This window comes from Salarias fasciatus, chromosome 16 (genome assembly GCF_902148845.1).
Source record: "Salarias fasciatus chromosome 16, fSalaFa1.1, whole genome shotgun sequence".
Taxonomy (NCBI): Eukaryota; Metazoa; Chordata; class Actinopteri; order Blenniiformes; family Blenniidae; genus Salarias; species Salarias fasciatus.
The window spans coordinates 1,940,010-1,960,451 of NC_043760.1; the positions used below are offsets into that span (position 1 = coordinate 1,940,010).

General features: G+C 50.5%; 1 protein-coding gene across 1 annotated transcript in view; it reads right to left on the bottom strand.

Moving 5' to 3' along the window:
- Nucleotides 1-294: 294 nt before the first annotated feature.
- LOC115403440 (radixin-like) overlaps nt 295-20,442 on the bottom strand; it is a 33,443-nt gene continuing 13,295 nt past the window's right edge. Inside the window, 19 exon segments of the mRNA XM_030112335.1 lie at nt 295-1,118; nt 1,215-1,223; nt 1,257-1,319; nt 1,322-1,457; nt 1,569-1,600; nt 1,603-1,660; nt 2,658-2,706; nt 2,708-2,818; nt 2,932-3,012; nt 3,014-3,057; nt 4,663-4,824; nt 4,903-4,999; nt 5,756-5,786; nt 5,789-5,901; nt 6,004-6,084; nt 6,802-6,958; nt 7,038-7,155; nt 7,249-7,344; nt 11,117-11,200. Coding sequence (XP_029968195.1) covers nt 958-1,118; nt 1,215-1,223; nt 1,257-1,319; nt 1,322-1,457; nt 1,569-1,600; nt 1,603-1,660; nt 2,658-2,706; nt 2,708-2,818; nt 2,932-3,012; nt 3,014-3,057; nt 4,663-4,824; nt 4,903-4,999; nt 5,756-5,786; nt 5,789-5,901; nt 6,004-6,084; nt 6,802-6,958; nt 7,038-7,155; nt 7,249-7,344; nt 11,117-11,200 — 1,683 coding nt within the window. The 3' untranslated portion in view covers nt 295-957.

Genomic DNA, 20,442 nt, shown 5'->3' on the forward strand with positions numbered 1-20,442 from the left:
CAGGGTTCTCCTGTGGGTCTGGTTCTGCAGGGTTCTCCTGTGGGTCTGGTTCTGCAGGGTTCTCCTGTGGGTCTGGTTCTGCAGGGTTCTCCTGTGGGTCTGGTTCTGCAGGTTCTCCTGTGGGTCTGGTTCTGCAGGGTTCTTCCTTTCCAGGCCAGTTGCTCTGTTCTCAGTGTGAACCTGAAACTCTTCTTCGGTGGTAATTTTCCTTCTGTACGGTTTGTTTGATCTCAAACGGTCTTTTAGCAGTGTGTGTCCGAACCCGGCGGCAGCCCTTCAGCACCACGCTGCGTCTGTCTGGAAATATAAATTCATTCTTTATTGTGGGGCAAAATATAATTTGAACAAACGTCTCCACGGACAGAAGATGCCAGCACAGTAAGAACGGAGCCGAAGCCGTGCTGTCAGTGAGTTAGCAGCAGTAACAGACCAGACAGCAGGACTGACCCCCCCACAAAAAAAACCAAGAAACAAAGAAACATGACAACACGAGACGGAGAGCGCTGACACGATAAGGCCATGAAGAAGAAAAAACCAATCTAACAGATGCTCAGCGGGGAGCAGGGAGCGTGCTGCCTACGGAGAAGCTACAGCTACAGACGCCGCTTCGCTTGGCGTCGCTGGGTAGGGAACCACATCGACCTTCAGTCCGTCTGGCAGGAGGGCTCGGACGTCATGCAGGCTGGAAAACGCCACGTATGTACAGGGGAGGCCGATATGCGTCGTTCCAGTAAAGACGTGTGCTTGTCTTTAAAAAAGAAGAAGAAGAAGAAGAAGAGAAGGTAGCAGGCGGAGCGACGGCCGAGCGCTGCTGGCGGAGCTTCGGCCGGTTTGACGCTACGAAGCCCGTGAAGCCGCCGGTCCTCCGGACGGCGGCGGCGGGTCCGGCCTGACGGGGAGGAGTGAGGCGTCCGTCTGCGGCGCGGTGCGGCAGCGGCGGCGGCGGCGGAGTCCCTCTCACATGGACTCGAACTCGTCGATGCGCTGCTTGGTGTTGCCCTGCCGGATCTGACGCAGCGTCTTGTACTTGTCTCGACCCGCCCGGACGTTCGCGGAGAGCATGTCGTTCTGCGTCTTCTTCGTGTCGTCGCGAGCCTCGGCCAGCTCCGAGCTCAGAGCTGGGGGGTCGGGGGGGAGTGGAACAAGATCAAACATGGCAGCTCTACAAGCTTACAGTCTGATCCCTCCTCCATTTTCTCTCCTCTCTCCTCCACCCTCCATCCCTCTCTCCTCCCCTCCTCCTCCTCACCTGCAGCGTTTCTTCACTCGTTCGTTCTTCTGGGCCTCGGTGATCCTCTCCTCCTCGCTCCTCTGGTGCTCACGCCGTCGCTCAGCAGCTCGGCGCTCGCCTCGGCGTTGGTCTCGTCGCTCTCGTCGTGCTCGGGGGCGGGCGGTGTGGTGACCGCCGTCTTCAGCTCCTCCCTCGTCTTCTCCAGGTCCTCCTGAGCCGACAGAGCCTGGGGGCGCCGGGGCAGAGGTCAGAGGTCAGAGTCGGGCCGGACTCGGCACAGCCACGGCAAACCCTGAACGGACGGACGGAGGCCGTGCTGCGAGCGGCGCCGCGTTACCTTGTGCTGCCACTCGGTGGCCTCGTCCTCTTCTTCCTCTTGGCCTCCTCCAGCAGAGCGATCCTGGCGGTGAACTCGGCCAGTTCAGCAGCCTGCCGGAGCAAACGGCCTTCAGACCAGCGCAGGGATGACCCGCCCACAGACCGCGTCCACAACAGCTGAGGGACAACATCGAGTCCGCATCCACCCAAACCCGCCCAACTCCGCCCAACTCCGCCCAAACCCGCCCAGCTCCGCCCAAACCCGCCCAACTCCACCCAGCTCCACCCAACTCCGCCCAGCTCCACCCAGCTCCACCCAGCTCCGCCCAAACCCGGCCAACTCCACCCAACTCCACCCAACTCCACCCAACTCCACCCAGCTCCGCCCAGCTCCACCCAGCTCCGCCCAACTCCACCCAACTCCGCCCAGCTCCGCCCAAACCCGCCCAACTCCACCCAGCTCCGCCCAGCTCCACCCAGCTCCGCCCAACTCACACCCAACTCCCAGCTCCGCCCAAACCCGCCCAACTCCACCCAGCTCCGCCAACTCCACCCAGCTCCGCCCAACTCCACCCAACTCCGCCCAGCTCCGCCCAAACCCGCCCAACTCCACCCAGCTCCGCCCAACTCCACCCAGCTCCACCCAACTCCACCCAACTCCGCCCAGCTCCGCCCAAACCCGCCCAACTCCACCCAACTCCACCCAAACCCACCCAGCCGCCCAACTCCACCCAGCTCCGCCCAACTCCACCCAGCTCGCCCAAAACCCGCCCAACTCCACCAGATCCGCCCAACTCCACCCAGCTCCGTCCAAACCCGCCCAACTCCACCTAGCTCCGCCCAAACCTGCCTAAACCCGCCCAACTCCACCCAGCTCCGCCCAAACCCGCCCAGCTCCGCCCAACTCCACCCAGCTCCGCCCAAACCCACCCCAACCCACCCAGCTCCGCCCAAACCCGCCAGCTCCGCCCCACGGTAATTTATCATTAAGAGTTCAAGTACAGGAAAAAAATAACGTTCAGTATTTCAAACGCTGCTGCCTAAGCGAGGCCTTTGTCTGGGTGAAGCTCAGCGTAGCAGACAGAAGAGGTGCATGCTGGGAAGGTACCAGCTGCTCCTGGTTCTTCATCTGGTCGGCGGCCTGTGAGCCAGCGCCGCTTGGCCTCCTCGGCGGCCTGCCGCTCCTTCTCCAGCCGCTCCGCCTCCTCCTTCGCTCGCTTCCTCTCCTGCTCCAGCTCCAGCGCCTTCCGGGTCTGCTCCTCCAGCTCTGCAGCACACACACACACACACACACACACACACACACACACACACAGAAACATTAAGAACCCATCCAGGAAAACGGACAGGAAGCAGGAAGCGGGTGGCTGCGGCGCCGTCATCGCTGGGCTCTCTGCGTCTGCTCCTCGATCTGCTTCAGCCTCTCCATCAGCTCGTCCTTCTCTCGCTCGATCCGCTCCTTCCTTCTCCGCATGCTCGCGCTTCTTCTCGTTCTCCAGCTGGGCTCTGAAAACCAGGCAGGCAGTGAAGGCCCGCCCCCTGCGAGGACCCCGGCCAGAAAAACTCCACCGAGCCACCGACTGATGAAGACGGCTGTTGAAGCACTGTGGGGAGTGTGTGTGTGTGTGTGTGTGTGTGTGTGTTGTGTGTTCTAGACTCCGTTTACGCTAGCCTCGTAAACCTCATCCACATTTGGATTTTGGAGCTGGGGGGTCTGGGGACGAGCCAATAGAGAGAGAGAGTGCGACTCGGCCATGAAACGGCCGAGCCAATCGGCGTTGCCGCTTTTGTTTTCAAATTTTTTTGACGAAATCCGGCGGCTAAACCAGAAGAGACTCCATCACTGCGCGTAGCGGAGATCACGGAGATAAACTTAAACCATCGTCTGAAAGCTGCAATCAGTGAAGTTAGAGACGAAATAACAAGAATCACAACAATCAAGCCAGAGCAGGAGTCTGAAGGGTCTGCGCCTGGTGAGTTCTAAGGAAACGGCGTTTTCAGTGTCGTTCCGTGTGAGAAGCTAGGGCTAAAGAGCTAAAGCTAACCCTTAGAGAAGCTAACGCATTTTGATAACGCTTTTTTTTTTTGAAGCGCGCTGTCAGTCAAAGGAGTAACCGACGCCCCTGCTCGGAGTTGTATTGGCGTCCCCAGACCCCCCAGCTCCAAAATCCAAACGTGGATGAGGAGTGGGCGGGGCTGGTTTACGAGGCTACGTTTACGCCACGTTTCAAATGAAGTCTCATCGTTTCAGTTTTGCGTTCACACGGCAACATTCTGAAAAGGCGTCTGTTTCCAGGGTTTTGCAGACTTTCTGATCGAAAGTGACTTTCTGTCAAGTTAAGTGTTTCTGGAGCCTTAAAGAACATTTTTCCGTTAAACTGAGCCGACTGCAGCTCAGGAAGCTTCGAACACAAACGAGATCTGAAGACGCATTCATGAAGTGAACTACAGTTCAGAACAGAACGTTTTACCCTGAACCTGTTTTTGTACCTCATTTTAACAGTTTTGTACTTTTCAAGCTTTTTTTTTTTTGACAGTTTTGAACTTTTAGCAGTTTAAACTGTTTTCTGCTTTTTTCTGCCATATTTCATTATTATGTTTAGAGACATCCAGGTTTTTAAGCTGTTCTATCATTTTTTCTGCATTCTTGTGGCTTGGTTTTTCCCAATTTTGCTTTAACCTTTATTGAATCCCTTTTGAACCCAGAGTGACGAATCATTTAATAATTTAAAAATAAGTTAAATTTTATTCAGGTATCATGTGGTGTGAAGACTTCATGGAGCCCCTGCAGAGGGATGAAGGGCCACATGCAGCTCCAGAGCCGCAGGTTGAACACCGCTGCACTAGTGGGTGCGTTTATTTAGTAGTAGAACAGCGCCCCTCGCGGTCTGGCATGATAACTGCACGGTTTTCAGTCAAATGAACTTTGTGAATCTTTCTGAAAGGAAAACTCTCCAAATAGAATGAAAGCTTTGCAGTTCTGAAGCCTCACATCCAGTTTTACACCAAACAGAAAAACTGCGGGTCCAAATCTGTCAGCATGTTTTTGTGTCTCCAGATGAGTTCTATTTAAGAAAGTATCGGAGCCGCTGTGGTGGGAAATGTCGCTCACTCTCCATCTGCTTGTGGTGCTTCTCCTCCCGGGCCTGAGCCTTCATCTGCTGCACCTCGATGGTGTCGGGCTTCCTCCTCCTCATGTACAGCTCGTGGTTTCCCATGCACAAGGCCAGGATGCGCTTATTGATCCGCAACCGGGGCGCGTAGAACACGAAGTCCTGGGAGAACCGGGTGGAGTGCGTGAAAGAGGTGGTGTGTGTGCGCTGCGCACCTAAAGGTCTTTTCATGAAACTCACCGGAGCTTTCTTGTCGATGGGCTTGATGACGAACTTCTTGTCGCTGAAGGAGATGTTTCGGATCTCGCTCCAGGGGAAGCCGATCTTTGGTGACAACCTGTGGAAAACCAGTTTGAACACTTTAGGAGCAACAGTGACACAAATCAGAACCGTTTTCTAAAATCTGGAGTCACGACACAGAAATATTGTGCAAAAACAAAATAATTGTAGCTTGACAGCAGCATCTCGAATCTCAGCTCAGGTCCTGTTTTGTTGTGTCTGCTCTATGTTTTTTTAATAAACTGCCTTTGAAATATTTATCCTTTTCCTGGTAGTTTGTCCGGAATGGAGGATCTTGCGGGCCGGTTTTGTCCCCCAGGCCTCACGTTGACTCCCCTGCTTATAGTTACTATAAAATGTGCTGATTAGTATTTTCAAATGTTTTTAATTTGTTTTCTACTGAACAGCTGAAATGAACTCCTGAGACCGCGAAAAGTTCAAGTGAGACAGTGGGCGAGTTTGAAGAATGCGGCCAACCAGAGGAAAGACGGCCGGCACCGCACCGGGTGTACTACCACGTTATTCATACAACAGATTGATGATGGGGTCAGATTATTGTCAAGAAATTACCAGTTAACAGTTGACAAGTTTAAATCTGGTCTCCAAACAGGATTAGATGGAATTTGACGCTAAAAAAAGGAGCAAATTTTTTTCAATCGAATTGAAGCAATTCAGTATTTTCCTCCCAAAAAGGATGAGACAATCTGGAGATTCTGCGTTCCACCGCAGTGCTCTTCTCCACCACTAGAGGGTGCTGTGATCAAGTCAATGAAATCCAGCTCAGAGTTCTGTGCCGTGTGCGTGTGTGTGTTACTTGTCTTCGTGCTCGTAGATGTTGAGCCCAGAGCGTCCACGCCCAGCCACAGCTCGGTGCCCTTCTTGTTCTTGATTTCAAAGTAATTGACGCCGTACATCTCCAGGTCCTGAGCGATCTTCAGATACTCCATCATGGCGTCCTCCCTGCAAAACACACACCACACCGCCTTGATCGTGCTGTAACCACACACACACCATGGTGTGTTGAGACGTTGCCGTGAGCAGGACACACAGCCGTCCTCTGACCTGAGCATGCTCCGGTGCTCCTCGTGCCACGTCTGGATCCGGTCCTCCCACTGCTCCTTCGTCAGCTTGTGTTCTAAAACTCTACAAGAAACGGGAAAAGACTCAGACAGACACACACACACACACACACACACATCATGCTCCTGTCTGTCAGCTGGTAGCTAACGCAGCTCACCCCTCAACATGATCTGTCTACTTTAATACGGCATTGAAATCACCATGGAAACAGCCAGCGGCAGTGAGAGGATGGGAATGAACACTGTCAAAGAGACTTTTTCAGAATGAATGCATGAGGTGGAAGACAGAACTGGTCGAGATGGAAAATTAAAATATGTAGTAAAGACAGAAAGAGACGAAAAAATCTATCAAAAAAACTAAATCATAACATACGAGTAACTTTCAGCTCTTTTTAAGTGAAAACATTCAGCTGGTGTTCAGATGAGAACGGTTCCTGATGGATCGAAAAGCCTTTAAAACCATTTTGATTGTGAAATTACAGAAAATCCAGCTTTCAGTCAAAACAACTATTTTCAACAATGTGCTGAGATATTAAACATTTCATATCTTTTATAGTCGGAGGTCAGTGTTGCATTATGGGGGGTCAGTGTTGCATTGGGAGGTCAGTGTTGTCCCTGCCAGGAATTAAATGAAGAGCTGGTCAGAGGATGGCGGGAGGCGTGGCCTCCTCACAGGCCAGTTCAGACGCAGTTGTCTGAAAGTAGCCTGGAAGCTTCTGGAGCAGCCGACGTCCCGGGTATCCCCGGGTACCCCGGGCGCCGGGCGGAGCGTGAGCCTCACCTCTGCGGCAGGAGGCGGTCGGACGCCAGGTATCCCGGTTTGTGCAGGTCTTTGTTGTAGTCGCCGTACTTGGCCTGGACGGCGTAGGAGGCCAGCAGCACGGCCGTCTCGGGAGGACAGTAGTTCTCATCGTTCAGGATGGCTTCCTTCACCTGCACACACACACACACACACACACACACACGCCGTCTGGAGCTTTCAGAGTGTGTGGGGGAGGGGCTGATCTCCGTACTGCAGGAAGAAGAGCTTCTGGGTGATCTCCTGGATCAGCTCCTCAGACACGTCCTCAGGGAAGAACTTGGCTCTGAACTTGAACTGCAGGGGGTTTTCCTTCTTCACGTCCTGCTGGGTGACCTGCTCACACGTTCCACCACAGGTTCATCAGTCAGAGGAAGAGGAGAGCTCGGCGTTCTGATGGGGAGGCGGCGGCGGCGGCGGCGGCGGTACCTTCTTGTTGAGCTTGAGCCACGTCACGTAGCCTTTACTGTCCGTGTACTGAAGGCCGAAGAACCAGATCTCCCTCAGACCCACCGTCTTCACCACCTGCACACACAAACACACCAGCGCTGACTCCCTGGGCTTCCCTCTTCAGTCTAACAATCAGAGTTAAAGCCTGGTTTGCGACCCTTCAGGAACACTTGCAGTGCATGAAGCGGCCGTTCCGTCCTGACAGCAGTCGATACGGCAGGTATGATGAAGAGAAGAGCTCTCATTCAGAGAATACGAAAAGGAGAGACAGTGTGTGTGTGTGTGCGCGCGCGCGTGCATGCGTGTGTGTGTGTGCGCGCGCGCGTGCGTGCGTGTGTGCGCATTGTGCTGTGTTTGTCCTCTTTTTGTGTTTTTTTTGTGATTTTTTCAGGTCACTTGAGCTGTCTGAACCTTTTCAGTTTCCTGAACGCTGGTTTCTTATGACTGATGCACCACAGGCATCATCTGCCTCTCTCTCTCTCTCTCTCCCTCTCTCCACACACACACACACACACACACACACACACACACACACACACACACACACACACAGATTAAATACCCGTGTGTATCAATGGAGCGCATGCATACACAAATCCATCACACACACACTCACACACTCGGCTCTGCTGGGACCCAGTCAGGATCTGGAAGCTGCAGGAAACCCTCAGAGGACGAAGACATGAATCCAGAATGACAAACAGACCGGAGGAGACGAGCCGTCTGATTACACACGGAAACACCTATTTGTGTGTGTGTGTGTGTGTGTGTGTGTGTGTGTGTGTGTGTGTGTGTGTGTGTGTGTGTGTGTGCCATCAAAGTGTTCAGAAACAGGCAGACACGTTTGATTAAGAAGCTTTCACATCTCTCCACAGCCTTTCATCTTCCTCTGTGTGTGTGTGTGTGTGTGTGTGTGTGTGTGTGTGTGTGTGTGTGTGTTGTTTGGTGTGTGTGTGTGTGTGTATTTCTTTCATCAGTGTGAACACCGTCTCTTCTCCTTTGTTTCCGGGACTGAGTGGTTTTCCGTACCGTCCCTGGAACACGGAGCAGAGCGCCTGATGATCTGGATTTCTGCTGAATTGTCGCAGTGCAGCTGAATCCTGCCGGAGAGACTCGCCCGCTTTCCACACCGCTAAACCCCCGAAGAGTCTGCTGGCTGTGAGACAGACAGGTTGTCCTGCTGGCTGTGAGGACAGACAGGTGTCCTGCTGGCTGTGAGACAGACAGGTGTCCTGAACTGTCTTGATTTTTTTCAATATATCAACATGCAGATAATCACACGGTGACGGCCGACTGAACGGTGACCCGGCCTGTGGACAGAGAGGAACGTTTGACCTTCAGGTTCAGCAGCAGTGTCATCTGCAGCGGACCGGACCGGAGACCAGAGCACCGACACACTTCACATCTGCACTGTAGAGTTGGTCTTTGCTGTGGTTCAGGGGAAACCAGATGAAAATGTCGATATTTTCAGAATCTCAACATGGAGCCCATTCTAATGAAGCACTCCCGTTGAAAACAGTGTGCAGCACTGCTGCATCGTTTTCCAAACTCAAGTCAAAATGCATAATTTTTGCACGTGTAGGCAGCGTTTTGATAAAGATGTCTGTTTCCATGGTAACGGCAGAACAGCTGAAAACGCTGTAGTGAGCGAGCCGGGCCACCAGTTGGTGCTGCTGGTTCATGTTTTCCACCCACGTTTAGCAAGGCATTGCTGCTGAGAACAGTTTTGTTTGGCAGCTCTGGAGGAGCCGAAGCCAGCAGGAGGTCAGTCCCCGTCCAGGGTCCCGGGTCCCGGGTCCCAGACCCGGGTGGAGGATAACCCCGCTCTGCTGCTGTGTGAGAGTGAGCAGGACAAAGAAGCTACTCTTTTCTACTGCTGCGTGGCTGCTGGCTGTGTGTGTGTGTGTGTCTGTGTGTATGTGTGTGTGTGTGTACGTGTGTGCGTGTGTGTGTGTGTGTGTGGTGTGTGTGTGTGTGTGTGTGTGGGAAAGCCGGTTCAATCGGGATATTGTTCCAGATTCCCACAAGAATCCAGAAAGCTGCACTAAAGCAGAGTCTAAGATGATTTATCGTCTCACACACAGTTCAATCCCATCATGCAGTCTGATCAGGCTGCTGCTTTATCTATTGAGTTTAAAAACTGTCATCGCTGATCAGAAGTGTGTCCTGGCCTCGTGGGCCTGGAGGCGGCTCCAGTCGGGCCCAAACCAACAAGCAGGTGCTGAATTAAATCTGGCTGTGTGTTGAGACCAGGGTTTCCCCCAGGAAAAAATGAATTCCCCCCCCCCCCCCCCCCCCCCCGCCCCCCCGCCTGCCCCCCGACCCTCCGACCCCCGGAAAAAAATCCAATATAAGGCATGTTATTTAGAGTGTTTTTACAGAGTTACATTTTTGAAAATATGTTTTTTACCTGGGACATGAAGCATATTTTGGAGCAATAGTCAGACATAAGTTTAAAAAAAAATGTCTTATGGCGGCGCTGTGTATCCAGCGTGCTGCTAGCGCTGATAGAGGCAGGTGAACTGCTAGCTTCGGCCTTTTCGCACGTTTAATTACCTTTTAATAACTCACTAATACCAACTCATGCCTTTTAATTCTCTTTAATCATGTACCTCTGGCGTTTACGCAGTGCTAGAGTTATCTTAGCGGAGCTACATTGCTGCATTCCCTGCCTCGTAGCAGCTAAGCTAACGTCAAGCTAGCTTCTCTGTCTGGACACTCCTGACATTTCGACCCTCAAAAGACTCTTTAACGGCTGTCAAAACACACAGAAACGACGCAGATACACGACCAATCCGCGGGATACGCTCACGCTGTGGCGGGGCTTCCCTGGTCGTTAGCTCGGGGCTCTGTGAAAATATAGCGCCAGCGGCAGCCTCATGTAGCGTAGCGGCATTTGTCTAATATTTTAAGCGTACCGGGGCTGCTAGCTATAACGCTTCAGGGGAAACCGTGGAGACGTTGTCATTTTCAGTCGTGATTGTTTGGTGTGTGGAAAAAACAGACATTTTCATCACGTTTCCTCTGTGGAAAGTTAGCATTTAAAGGTTGTTTTGGTGCTACGTTACCGGTGCGGCCCACTCGAGAGGAAACGTGGACCCTGAACCAAAATATGCTTTGCATTACTGCCTTCCAGAAAGCTGCACGAAGGCGGTTTTCTAACAAATTCTGTCCTCTGACTTTAATCTTATTAATGAAACAGCATTTTCAACGATTACCTGTTAATGAAGCAAACCGGGAAAGAAACCATGGATGAGCAACAGGGCTGGACGTTCAGTCAGCGACGCTTCATAAATCATTCAGACAAGTCAGAAGGATTGTATCTGAACACACACGCTTAAACAAAAGAATGAAAAAAAGAAAAGAAAATTCTGAAGGTCAAAAGAGCAAAAACAAAGCGGCTGAGAACAGCTGATCAGCTCCTCCCAGCAGGCCGTTCTGCTCTGACATGACACAAGAGTGAAAGCTGCCCTTTCAGGTCCCAGACTGCACACACACACACACACACACACACACACACACACACACACACACACACACACACACACACACACACACACACACACACACACATCCTCCCAGCCACTGTCTCCATTTACATATCCAAACAAAGAGGCCTCTGTGAGCGGGATCTGAACAGAACCGGTACCGACTGAAACCCGTCCGAGCACCCTGTGGCGCACACACACACACACACACACACCACACACACACGCACACACACTGATTTTTCTTGTGGTAGGATCACGTCTCCCCAGTTGTGTCTCTTGCCGTGGTCTGGACGGACGGTGTCTCAGACCGGCTGACTGTCCCCTGCTCGGTGCTCCTGCCGTCCGGCGTCCCTCACCTGGTCGAAGAGCTGTTTGCCCGTCGTGTTGGGCTGGATGGCGAACTCCAGCTCGGCGTCCATGGTGGTGACGCGCACGTTGATCTGCCAGAAGCACAGGGAGAGAGAGGATGAGAGACTCCTGAATGATTGGAACAGAAGACGCTCTCACTGCAACACGGAGGATTTATAGAGGCCGTCACTCAATATCACCACTTTACCAAAGGTCAAAGGTCAGCACCTCCATGCTTGAGGCCTGTCAGGTTCCATGTTTACTCTATTCACACTTTGGAGTGTGTGACTGTACAGGAGCTGGTCATCATGTTACATTATGCATTCAGGGTTTCCTTCCAATTTTACTTGATTCAAACATATTTTCAGAAAAAGAGACCTTGATTATGAATTAAAACAGGACTGTAAATGCTCCTCCTGAGCAGCGGTGCCGTGCAAACAGGCTGCAAAGGCTCAAACTCCTGAAGACCTAAACCTCCAGCCGCCCGTTAGCGCGGCTCCGTTCAGCCTTTATCGAATTCCATCGTTGTATCGACTGAAAGCATAGCGGCCTCTCTGTGATGAACCGGCGTTTTATTCTCTGTCAGAACCACAAGAAAGTCCTGAGCTGCTGTCTGCTGGCGAGAATCTGGGCCAGCGTGAGAGTGTGTGTGTGTGCGTGTGTGTGTGTGTGTGTGTGTGTGTGTGTGTGTGTGTGTCCTCCTATCAGGCCTCTATAAATATTCCTCTGCACAGCAAACACACATCCAGCTGCAGCTCTCAGGTCGTTGGTGGGAAATGCTGGAAGCTCAGCGTGGAGCTTCACAGGGTGGAGGTTGTAGCTCAGGGTGGAGGTTGTAGCTCAGGGTGGAGGATGTAGCTCAGGGTGGAGGATGTAGCTCAGGGTGGAGGATGTAGCTCAGGGTGGAGGATGTAGCTCAGGGGGGAGGATGTAGCTCAGGGTGGAGGTTGTAGCTCAGGGTGGAGTGTGGAGGTTGTAGCTCAGGGTGGAGGTTGTAGCTCAGGGTGGAGGTTGTAGCTCAGGGTGGAGCTTCACAGGGTGGTGGTTGTAGCTCAGGGTGGAGGTTGTAGCTCAGGGTGGAGTTACTCTGCTGGTAGTTAAACTCGTTTTGACAGTGTTGAAGATACTTTTACTGCAGAAAGCTGCTTCAAAATGAAGCGCTGCAGCCAAAGGAGCACGTTACGGGTGAGTAGAAGGGACAAAAGGATTGTTGGGCGTAATCACGACGCTGATAGCCGCATAAATAATCAGTGTACTCTTCAGCCCTGCACTCTGTATTTAACGAAGTTGTTTTAATGTCGAAAAACAATAAAAGAAACCGAAAACAACTTATATTCTAACACATCTGCATGGCGGTGAATTATTCATGATGTTTTGTAGATGTTCCATAAATGCTGTGTGCTTCTTGGAAATGATCCACGGGAGGCGGTGAAGAGCTGCACAGCAGAATGCAGAAAGTGAAACTCTGCAGCGCCGCAGTCGGCTGTGGCCTCCAGAGGCTGAGGCAGCTTCTGCAGAGCCCAGAGCTGCTGCTGCTGCTGCTGCTGCTGCTGCTGCTGCTGCTGCTGCTGCTGCTGCTGCTGCATGATGGACCGCAAGCCTGTAGAGGCAGCGGCAATGTGACAGTAACACACACACACACACACACACACACTGGACATTTGTGTCTCTGCATTTGCTGCATTAACGAAGCTAAACCCTGCAGAGAATCCTGCTGCTGTCCTCAAGTAACCCAGAGAGAGAGAGGGAGACAGAGAGAGAGAGAGAGAGAGATGACGAGAGAGAGGGGAGAGAGAGAGAGAGAGGGACGGAGGGAGGGACGAGACTTTATAAGAAACTGAACAAAAGATGAGAGTACAGTACAAACTTGTTACCAGCCTCGGGGATAACACTGCAGCATCAGTGGGGGGTGATCTCTGTGTGTGTGTGTGTGTGTGTGTGTGTGTGAGAGAGAGAGAGAGTGAGTGAGAGAGAGGCAGATGATGCCTGTGGTGCATCAATCATAAGAAACCAGCGTTCAGTGAAAAGGCTCAGACAGCTCAAGTAACCTGAAAAAATCACAAAAAAAACACAAAAAGAGGACAAACAGAGCACAATGCACACACACACACACACACACACACACACACACACACACACACTAGGCTTGTCTTTCGGGGTTGACTCAATGATTCACACACATTTTCTGTAAAATCCACTGTTACCATAAACTAACTTTAAATTTTAAAGTCTTTCTTTGTTGTGACACAGAGGATAAGTGACAAAACCAAACAGTTCAAACATGGAAATGAAAGAATCTTAAAATAAAGTCTATTTTAATGAAAGCTTCTGGTGCACAATGCATGGGAATTTAATATATTAAAAATACAACACGTAAACGTGTCTTGCTTTCTCTTATCTCATTATGCATCTTCGTACAAACTCTTACTCTTCAGAAATTTATTCTAAATTCTATATTTTCTTTGAATTTTTTCCAGTTATCTTGCTGGTTTGGCCGGATTTGAGTCTCTTTGACCCCCTAGTGTACAGGAAGTACAGCTGCCAATGTAATGAAAACATTCATGTAACTTATATTGAGGCCACACACACACACACACACACACACACACACACACACACACACACACACACACACCACACACACACACACACACACACACACACACACACACACACACAGTTTCTGTCTTATCAGAGCAGGTTAAACCTGCAACAGTCAAAAACAACAGAAAAGCTGGAAAATGACAAAATGATGAAATGAGGACGAACAGAGGGGAGCGTTCCCTTTTCTGTTCGGATTAGTGCAGTGATTAGGTGTGTGTGTGTGTGCGTGTGTGTGTGTGTGTGTGTGTGTGTGTGTGTGTGTGTGTGTGTGTGTCCGTACGAGGGTTTCGCGGCTCTTCACGTTCCCCTTCCTGTCATGTGCTTCTGTTTTCTGTTGATAAGGTTTCCATAGCAACAGCCTTCTTGCCCATTTCACTGTAATCTTCTGAAAAGCCCAAACTGGGATTTTAACACTCCGACAAGTCGCGCTCGAAGGGATTGACCCCTCTTAAGATGAGAAGCGAGCTGAATGATGACCGAGTTATTTAAGGGAAGACTAATCCTTGAAGGGAATTCTGTGAAAAACACCGCGGCGTCCCGTCGAGACGCTTCACTGTGTGACACACACTCCGGCGCTGTTTATGCAGAATCCATATGGTGAAAAAGGTTTAAAGTAACTGAATGTATTCTCATATTTTGAACTTCAGAATCTCTATTAGGAACATTTATCATTATATTTCTGTAAAAAATGACTCCGGCTGTGTGTGACGTGCATATCATGGGTGGAGCCCAGTGTCAAATAATAATACATGTACAAATAAATAAGTTGAGGGAGACATTAAAACATTGATTTAAATATGTATTTTCAGTTTCTTACAATGTGTTTGAAAATACATGAATGGTTAAAATGTTTATTGTGTGTGGTGTGTGTGGTGTGTGAGGTGTGTGTGTGGTGTGTGAGGTGTGTGTGGTGTGTGAGGTGTGTGTGGTGTGTGTGGTGTGTGAGGTGTGTGTGGTGTGTGTGTGTGTGTGTGTGTGTGTGTGTGTGTGTGTGTGTGTGTGTGTGTGTGTGTGTGTGTGTGTGTGTGTGTGTGTGTGTGTGTTGGAGGGAGGACCGAGCAGGCTGTCCAGCCGGTCGGGGGACGGTGGACTGACAGCAGTGACTCACTGTGTTTCTGCAGATTGTGGGACAGACACGCAGAACCCAGACTCTGTCTCAGCTGGGACAGAGTCCGGGACGTCTGGACTCCAGACGGATCAGAGACGGATCTCAGCTGGTCCTGAGTCTGCTGCTGTCCACGAAGACAAGACTCAGGTCCAGACTGAGCCCTGAGCCCCCCCAGAGCCCCCCAGAGCCCCCCAGAGCCCCTCTGAGCCCCTCGGGCCAGGCCGGGTACCTGGACCTCACCCTCCGCCTGCGTCCTGCACTGACTCCACCCAGCGGCCTGGGTGAGTCCTCCATCACACCACACCCTCTCAGACTAATGCTGCTGCTCCTGAAGACCAAGTGAAGCTTTTTCTGTCTTTTACTAAACCGAACCAACAGGCCTGCAGCGGAGTCATTTCCATTCCAAACCATTACTTCTTAGTATAAAGGTGAAGCCGTGATGTGAAGGGGAGTGTTTATGTCGTATATATGTCTAATTTCTATTAAAGTAGGGAATTCACGTTACTTTAGTCCAGCTCCGGCGCTGTGTGTGGATCAGTTTGCTGGGTGTGTTTCCTCATCCGAGGAATGACTGTTAGGGAGTCACTGATCCCTTTGCGACAAATTCAGAAGTAATGTAATCTGTTTCTTTGGAGCTCATTTGTTTCCCTTTCCTGGAAGTCCAGCTCATTTCTGTTCGACATGGAGCCAGGCTGGTAAAGGAGCATGCATTTGTGGGATGGGCGAGTGGGAATCAGCTGTGGTGATTCGCTCTCTGCTGGGTTTGGATGATTGTGGTGAGGTTGGAGCGGATGGTGGAACCTGGAGCTGACCCCGGCTGAGAGGTCAGGAAGGGCCAGATAAACATGGCGGTTCATCGAAGGTCACAGTCATCCAGTCACATGGCGCTCAGTTCAGTCAAATAATGTTACATCCTGCTGCAGATGAATGACTGAATGAATGAATGAGTGAGAGAGTCAGTCCTCTTTACTGGGGCGGTGGTGGAACCACAGACACAGAACATCAATACGTTATTTTCTCATTGAAGCGAAGTTTCTGGCTGAGAGCTTAAAAGGCTACAAAGCATGAAATATTCAGGCGATGCAGTCGGTCGCTGGTTGGAAACTTTCCAGGCCGACTGCTTTTCCTAGATCTTGAACTTGTTTTGCTCATGAGAACTAATGAAACTCTGAATGTGGCTGGTTCTCAGTTTGAGCTGCTGTTCGCTGATGGACTGATTAAAAACACTCCGTCCCGGCATTTCAACGCCACACTGACACTAGAGAGCCGTGAGCGCCCCCTCTGGCAGCTGAAGAGTGCGGCGGCCACTCCGGCCTCTTTTGGTAACCGGCCCATGCCTAGTTGTTGGTTCAATTCTCCATCCTCGTGCATGTGTCACATCAGACACTGAACCCCGAACTGCTCCCCGTGTGTGAATGTGTGTGTGAATGGGTGAATGTGATAGTGAGGTGTAAAGGGCTTCAGGCTCTGCTGGAGCAGTGTGGAACATTCACCACTTCAGTTTCCACGCTGGACCACTAGTGGGTGCTGTCGGTTGTTTCTGTAATGAAGCCACACACACACTGCAGAGAACAACACACTCTAAACCTGAACAGTGGAGAACACAGACGTTCATATAGACTGGACTGTTGTCATGGTGACTCAACTCTGAACCAGGACCAGGAGAATCTGGACTGGGACCAGGACCAGGACCAGGAGAATCTGGACTGGGAGTCATGACACTGCGGAGGAGAACATTGTTCTGTCCGTCCAGCCACTGAGCATGTGCAGTAGAAAGGTTGTTTCCCTCCTTCACATGGCAGTGGACTTGGAGCATTTTCAGAACGTTCCACCTTGGAAGCAGTTTCACCTGAAAGCGTTGTGCAGACGAGGCTTCAGCGTTGAACGTCTATCAGAACTCTTCGTTGCGAGCCGGGTGTCACTCGGTGCAGACTCAGGCCTTGATGACGGTGGAGACTGACCAGGAGCTGCTGCGATTTGACCTTTCTGTTCCAGAGAAGTTTTGCTTTCAGACAGACGTTTGCCTGTCAGGCCACTAGGTGGTGTTTTGGTGACAGAATCAATCAGAGAACAGTGAGATGTAAACATTTAAGTCTCCTTTGTTTTCCATCTCGGTCCACTGAGCATCATCTGAATGTGAAAAACTGTTTGGTGCATTAAGGAGGAGGAACTAAGAAGTTCTGGTTCACTTAGTTAAACTTACCCCTCCTCCACCCTCAATTCAAACTTCCCACATTCATCCCACAGATCACACTGATGCCTTCAGTCAGCAAAGAGCAGAAACAGTCGGCGCTGCAGTGGAGCCCTGCTGGAGTGAAGACGCGGAGCGTGAAGGATGTTTCCGTCGTCCTGACTGTCGTCATATGTCGCAGCTCCTGCTGCAGCTTGTTTTTCTGGAACAGGTCTGGAGCTGAGCAGCCTCAGAGTCTGCCAGCCTCCTCCAGCCTCCATGTGATTCAGCAGCAGCAGTGACAGTTAAATAGTAGGCTGGTGTGTCGAGGCTGGGGCTGAGGATGAGGATGAAGATGAGGATGAGGATGAGGCTGCACAGCCCACCTGTTGACTGTTGGCCGCTCACTCAGACAGCCATAATTAAAAGCTGCTGGTGGTTAAGCAGGTTAAGAGAGGCTTTAAAGGCAACCGGGGCCATGTGCCTCCTTCCTCCTCCTCCTCCTCTTCCTCTTTCCTCATCCCCCCTCCTCTTCCTCCGTCCTCCTCCTCCTCTTCCTCCTCCACCTTCACGTCATCGTCATCACTCTTTCAGCTCAACATTTTCTCTGTCACACTTGTTTGACTTCAGTCGTTCCATTTTTCTTCTGATGCACTCCGTCTTACAAGTCATTTCTAACATGCTTTCTCTCTGGTATTGGGAATAACTCTTCCTGTTCCACATCGTATTAGGTAAAGAGAGTATCGAGGTGGTTTTTGATAAACCCCTGTGTACGTGCAGTCAGTGTCTTCATGCTTTGAGATTTGTTCTCCCGAATGACGTTTCAGGGTCCGTTTCCAATCACATTTCCAAATGGGATTCATTTAAAAATCTAGGTTTATGGCGTTTTTCTTTCATTTTCTAAATTCCGTCATGTTGGGATTTGCAGGACACGACTGCACAGTGTCTGGAAATGCCTGCATTTCAGTGAGTTGATGCATGATAGGTATATTGCACATATTGATATCTGGATGAATTTGTTCAGCCTTTTCCCTGTTTTAGAAAATAAAATGAGGCGTCAAATCCACTGAAAGGAAAATGCATCCATCACGTGTTTCAGGCCTTCAGATGGATGTTTTTCTACCCAGTGAAACTCCACGGTTAAGCGTGGGCTGATCTGGGATGGAGTGGGAGTTAGCAGCTTTGCCTTCAGCTGTGGAGAAAAATCTCCAAACAAGAGTGAAGAATGACGAAGAAGGAAAACGTGGTGATTGTATTCGCTGTGCAGCACCAAATGAAAAAAGGAAATGAGGCACGATAGCGTGAGGAGATCAGTGGCTGCATTTACAATTCTCTTGAGTAAAAATGAAATTTTTCAGTTCCTACAAAAATTAAATAAACTCAAAATGCAGCACAATATTCTCCAGAAACACTGATTGAGCTGCAACATAGAAAAACAGGTTTCAGACTGTTTGAACTAAACTAGAAAAGCGAACGTGTCTAAACTCTGGCCCGGGATGCAGAAGGTCTCGTTTCACCACGGAACACACCGCTGCAGCAGAATCCTCCCTCCTGGTGCAAAGCCTTTGGATTTCAGCGGGGAGATTTTCTCCCAATCAGCTGAAAAAGCATTAGCGATGCTGAAGTGAGACGATGTGATGAGGCCCGGCTTACAGCTCACCCCGGACAGGCCGACGGCATTTCAATGTTCGTCACATTATATTCCATGGAATGAGCGTTTTCTCTGAGTAGAACTGAAGAAATGAGCCAAAACCTGAGAAATGTAGTCATACGGCTCCAGACGATCATTTCTCTTCATGTTTGAGCTCTCTTCTTCTCTTCTTCTCTTCTTCATAATTATTTCTGACAGATTTGCCTTCGCTCCTGAAACAATGCGCCGAGCAGCAGAGAGGCGCTGGACTTCACACCCCGCCTCTAATTAGATTTAGTGACTTGGATAATTCCCATTATATAAATGAAAACGGCCTCTGAAATATTTAAAGCCTTGAGCGGAGGCTCGCTGTGCTGCCCCCCCCCCCCGTAAGCCCCGAGCCCCCAGGGACAGCATCGCCAGAGGGGCAACATGTGCAAAACGCAGCCATCAATCAATAATGCACGACGGCCCACTGCATCACACACACACACACACACACACACACACACACACACACACACACACCACAAGGGAGCAAACAAAGCTTAACCACAATCAAACATAACAAAACGCTTCTATATGCACCCATACACTGATGCATGGACACAAAATTATGTGTATAATGTCTACACACACACACACACACACACACACACACACACACACACACACACACACACACACACACACACACACACACACTATTGAAAATCAATTCCCTTTGAATGGAAACCCTTTACTTTCACACTTCTTCATATTTCACACATCCTTTCAGATCTTCCTCCTCTGACCTGGCAGTAAAGGCAGTTTGAGGGTTTGGATGAGAAAACTCGGGTGAATTTGGTGAATTTGCGCTGATTGAAATTCCTTTTCTGCAGGGACACAACACACCTTTGTTTAGTCTGGTGCTTTCAGGCCATTGTTCGCCGAGCAGTCCGCTGAGGGTCCGCTCTGGCCGCCTGGCTGCAGGGAATTCAACTACAAAGAGTTTCATTCTTTTGATGTGCAGCTACGTCTCTGTCCCTCCAGCTACGCATCGTCTCTGAGGCTTTTTCCCCACTTGGCGCTGCAGGGTGGTGGGGCTGCAGGGTGGGGCTGCAGGGTGGTGGGGCTGCAGGGTGGGGCTGCAGGGTGGGGCTGCAGGGTGGGGCTGCAGGGTGGGGCTGCAGGGTGGTGGGGCTGCAGGGTGGTGGGGCTGCAGGGTGGGGCTGCATAACAATTTTTATAATGTTTTTTTCTTATCATCAATATGTCTCCTGATCAGGCCGCACTTGTCTCATTCAGAAAGGACGACCAGCCTCAGGCCCGTTTTCACCTTGTTTCAAGTGAAAACACTGATTTTGCCTTTTCTTCTCAGAAGTTTCGCGTTTACACCTTAAAAAGTTTGTGTAAAACTTTCCTATATCTGAAATGTAGATAATCTGCTCCAGCTTTAAGGAGCTCTCTGACCGCTGATCGATCAGGTTTCCAAAAGTTCAAATGAAAATGTTTCACCTGACGCTGACGTCGCAGGAACTGGATTTCTGTAACACGATGGTGAGAACTTACTGGAACTGTGAGTCAGCTCTGCAGGACGGCAGTAAAGTCTAAATAAAGATGGAGGGTCTCAGCAGACGCTCCCCTCATCACCAGACGCCGCGTTGACAGAACGACATACGTAGCAAGTATATATAAATAGAAATCCTGACCGTGGAAGCATGTGCTTCATCAGAGCTTCATCAGGTACCAGCGTCTTCAGCCTCAGGCTCTGAACCCACTGAGACCAGAGCAGGAAGCTTCCAGGGGTCCAGAGGGTTTCTTAAAGTCACACTTGTTAAAC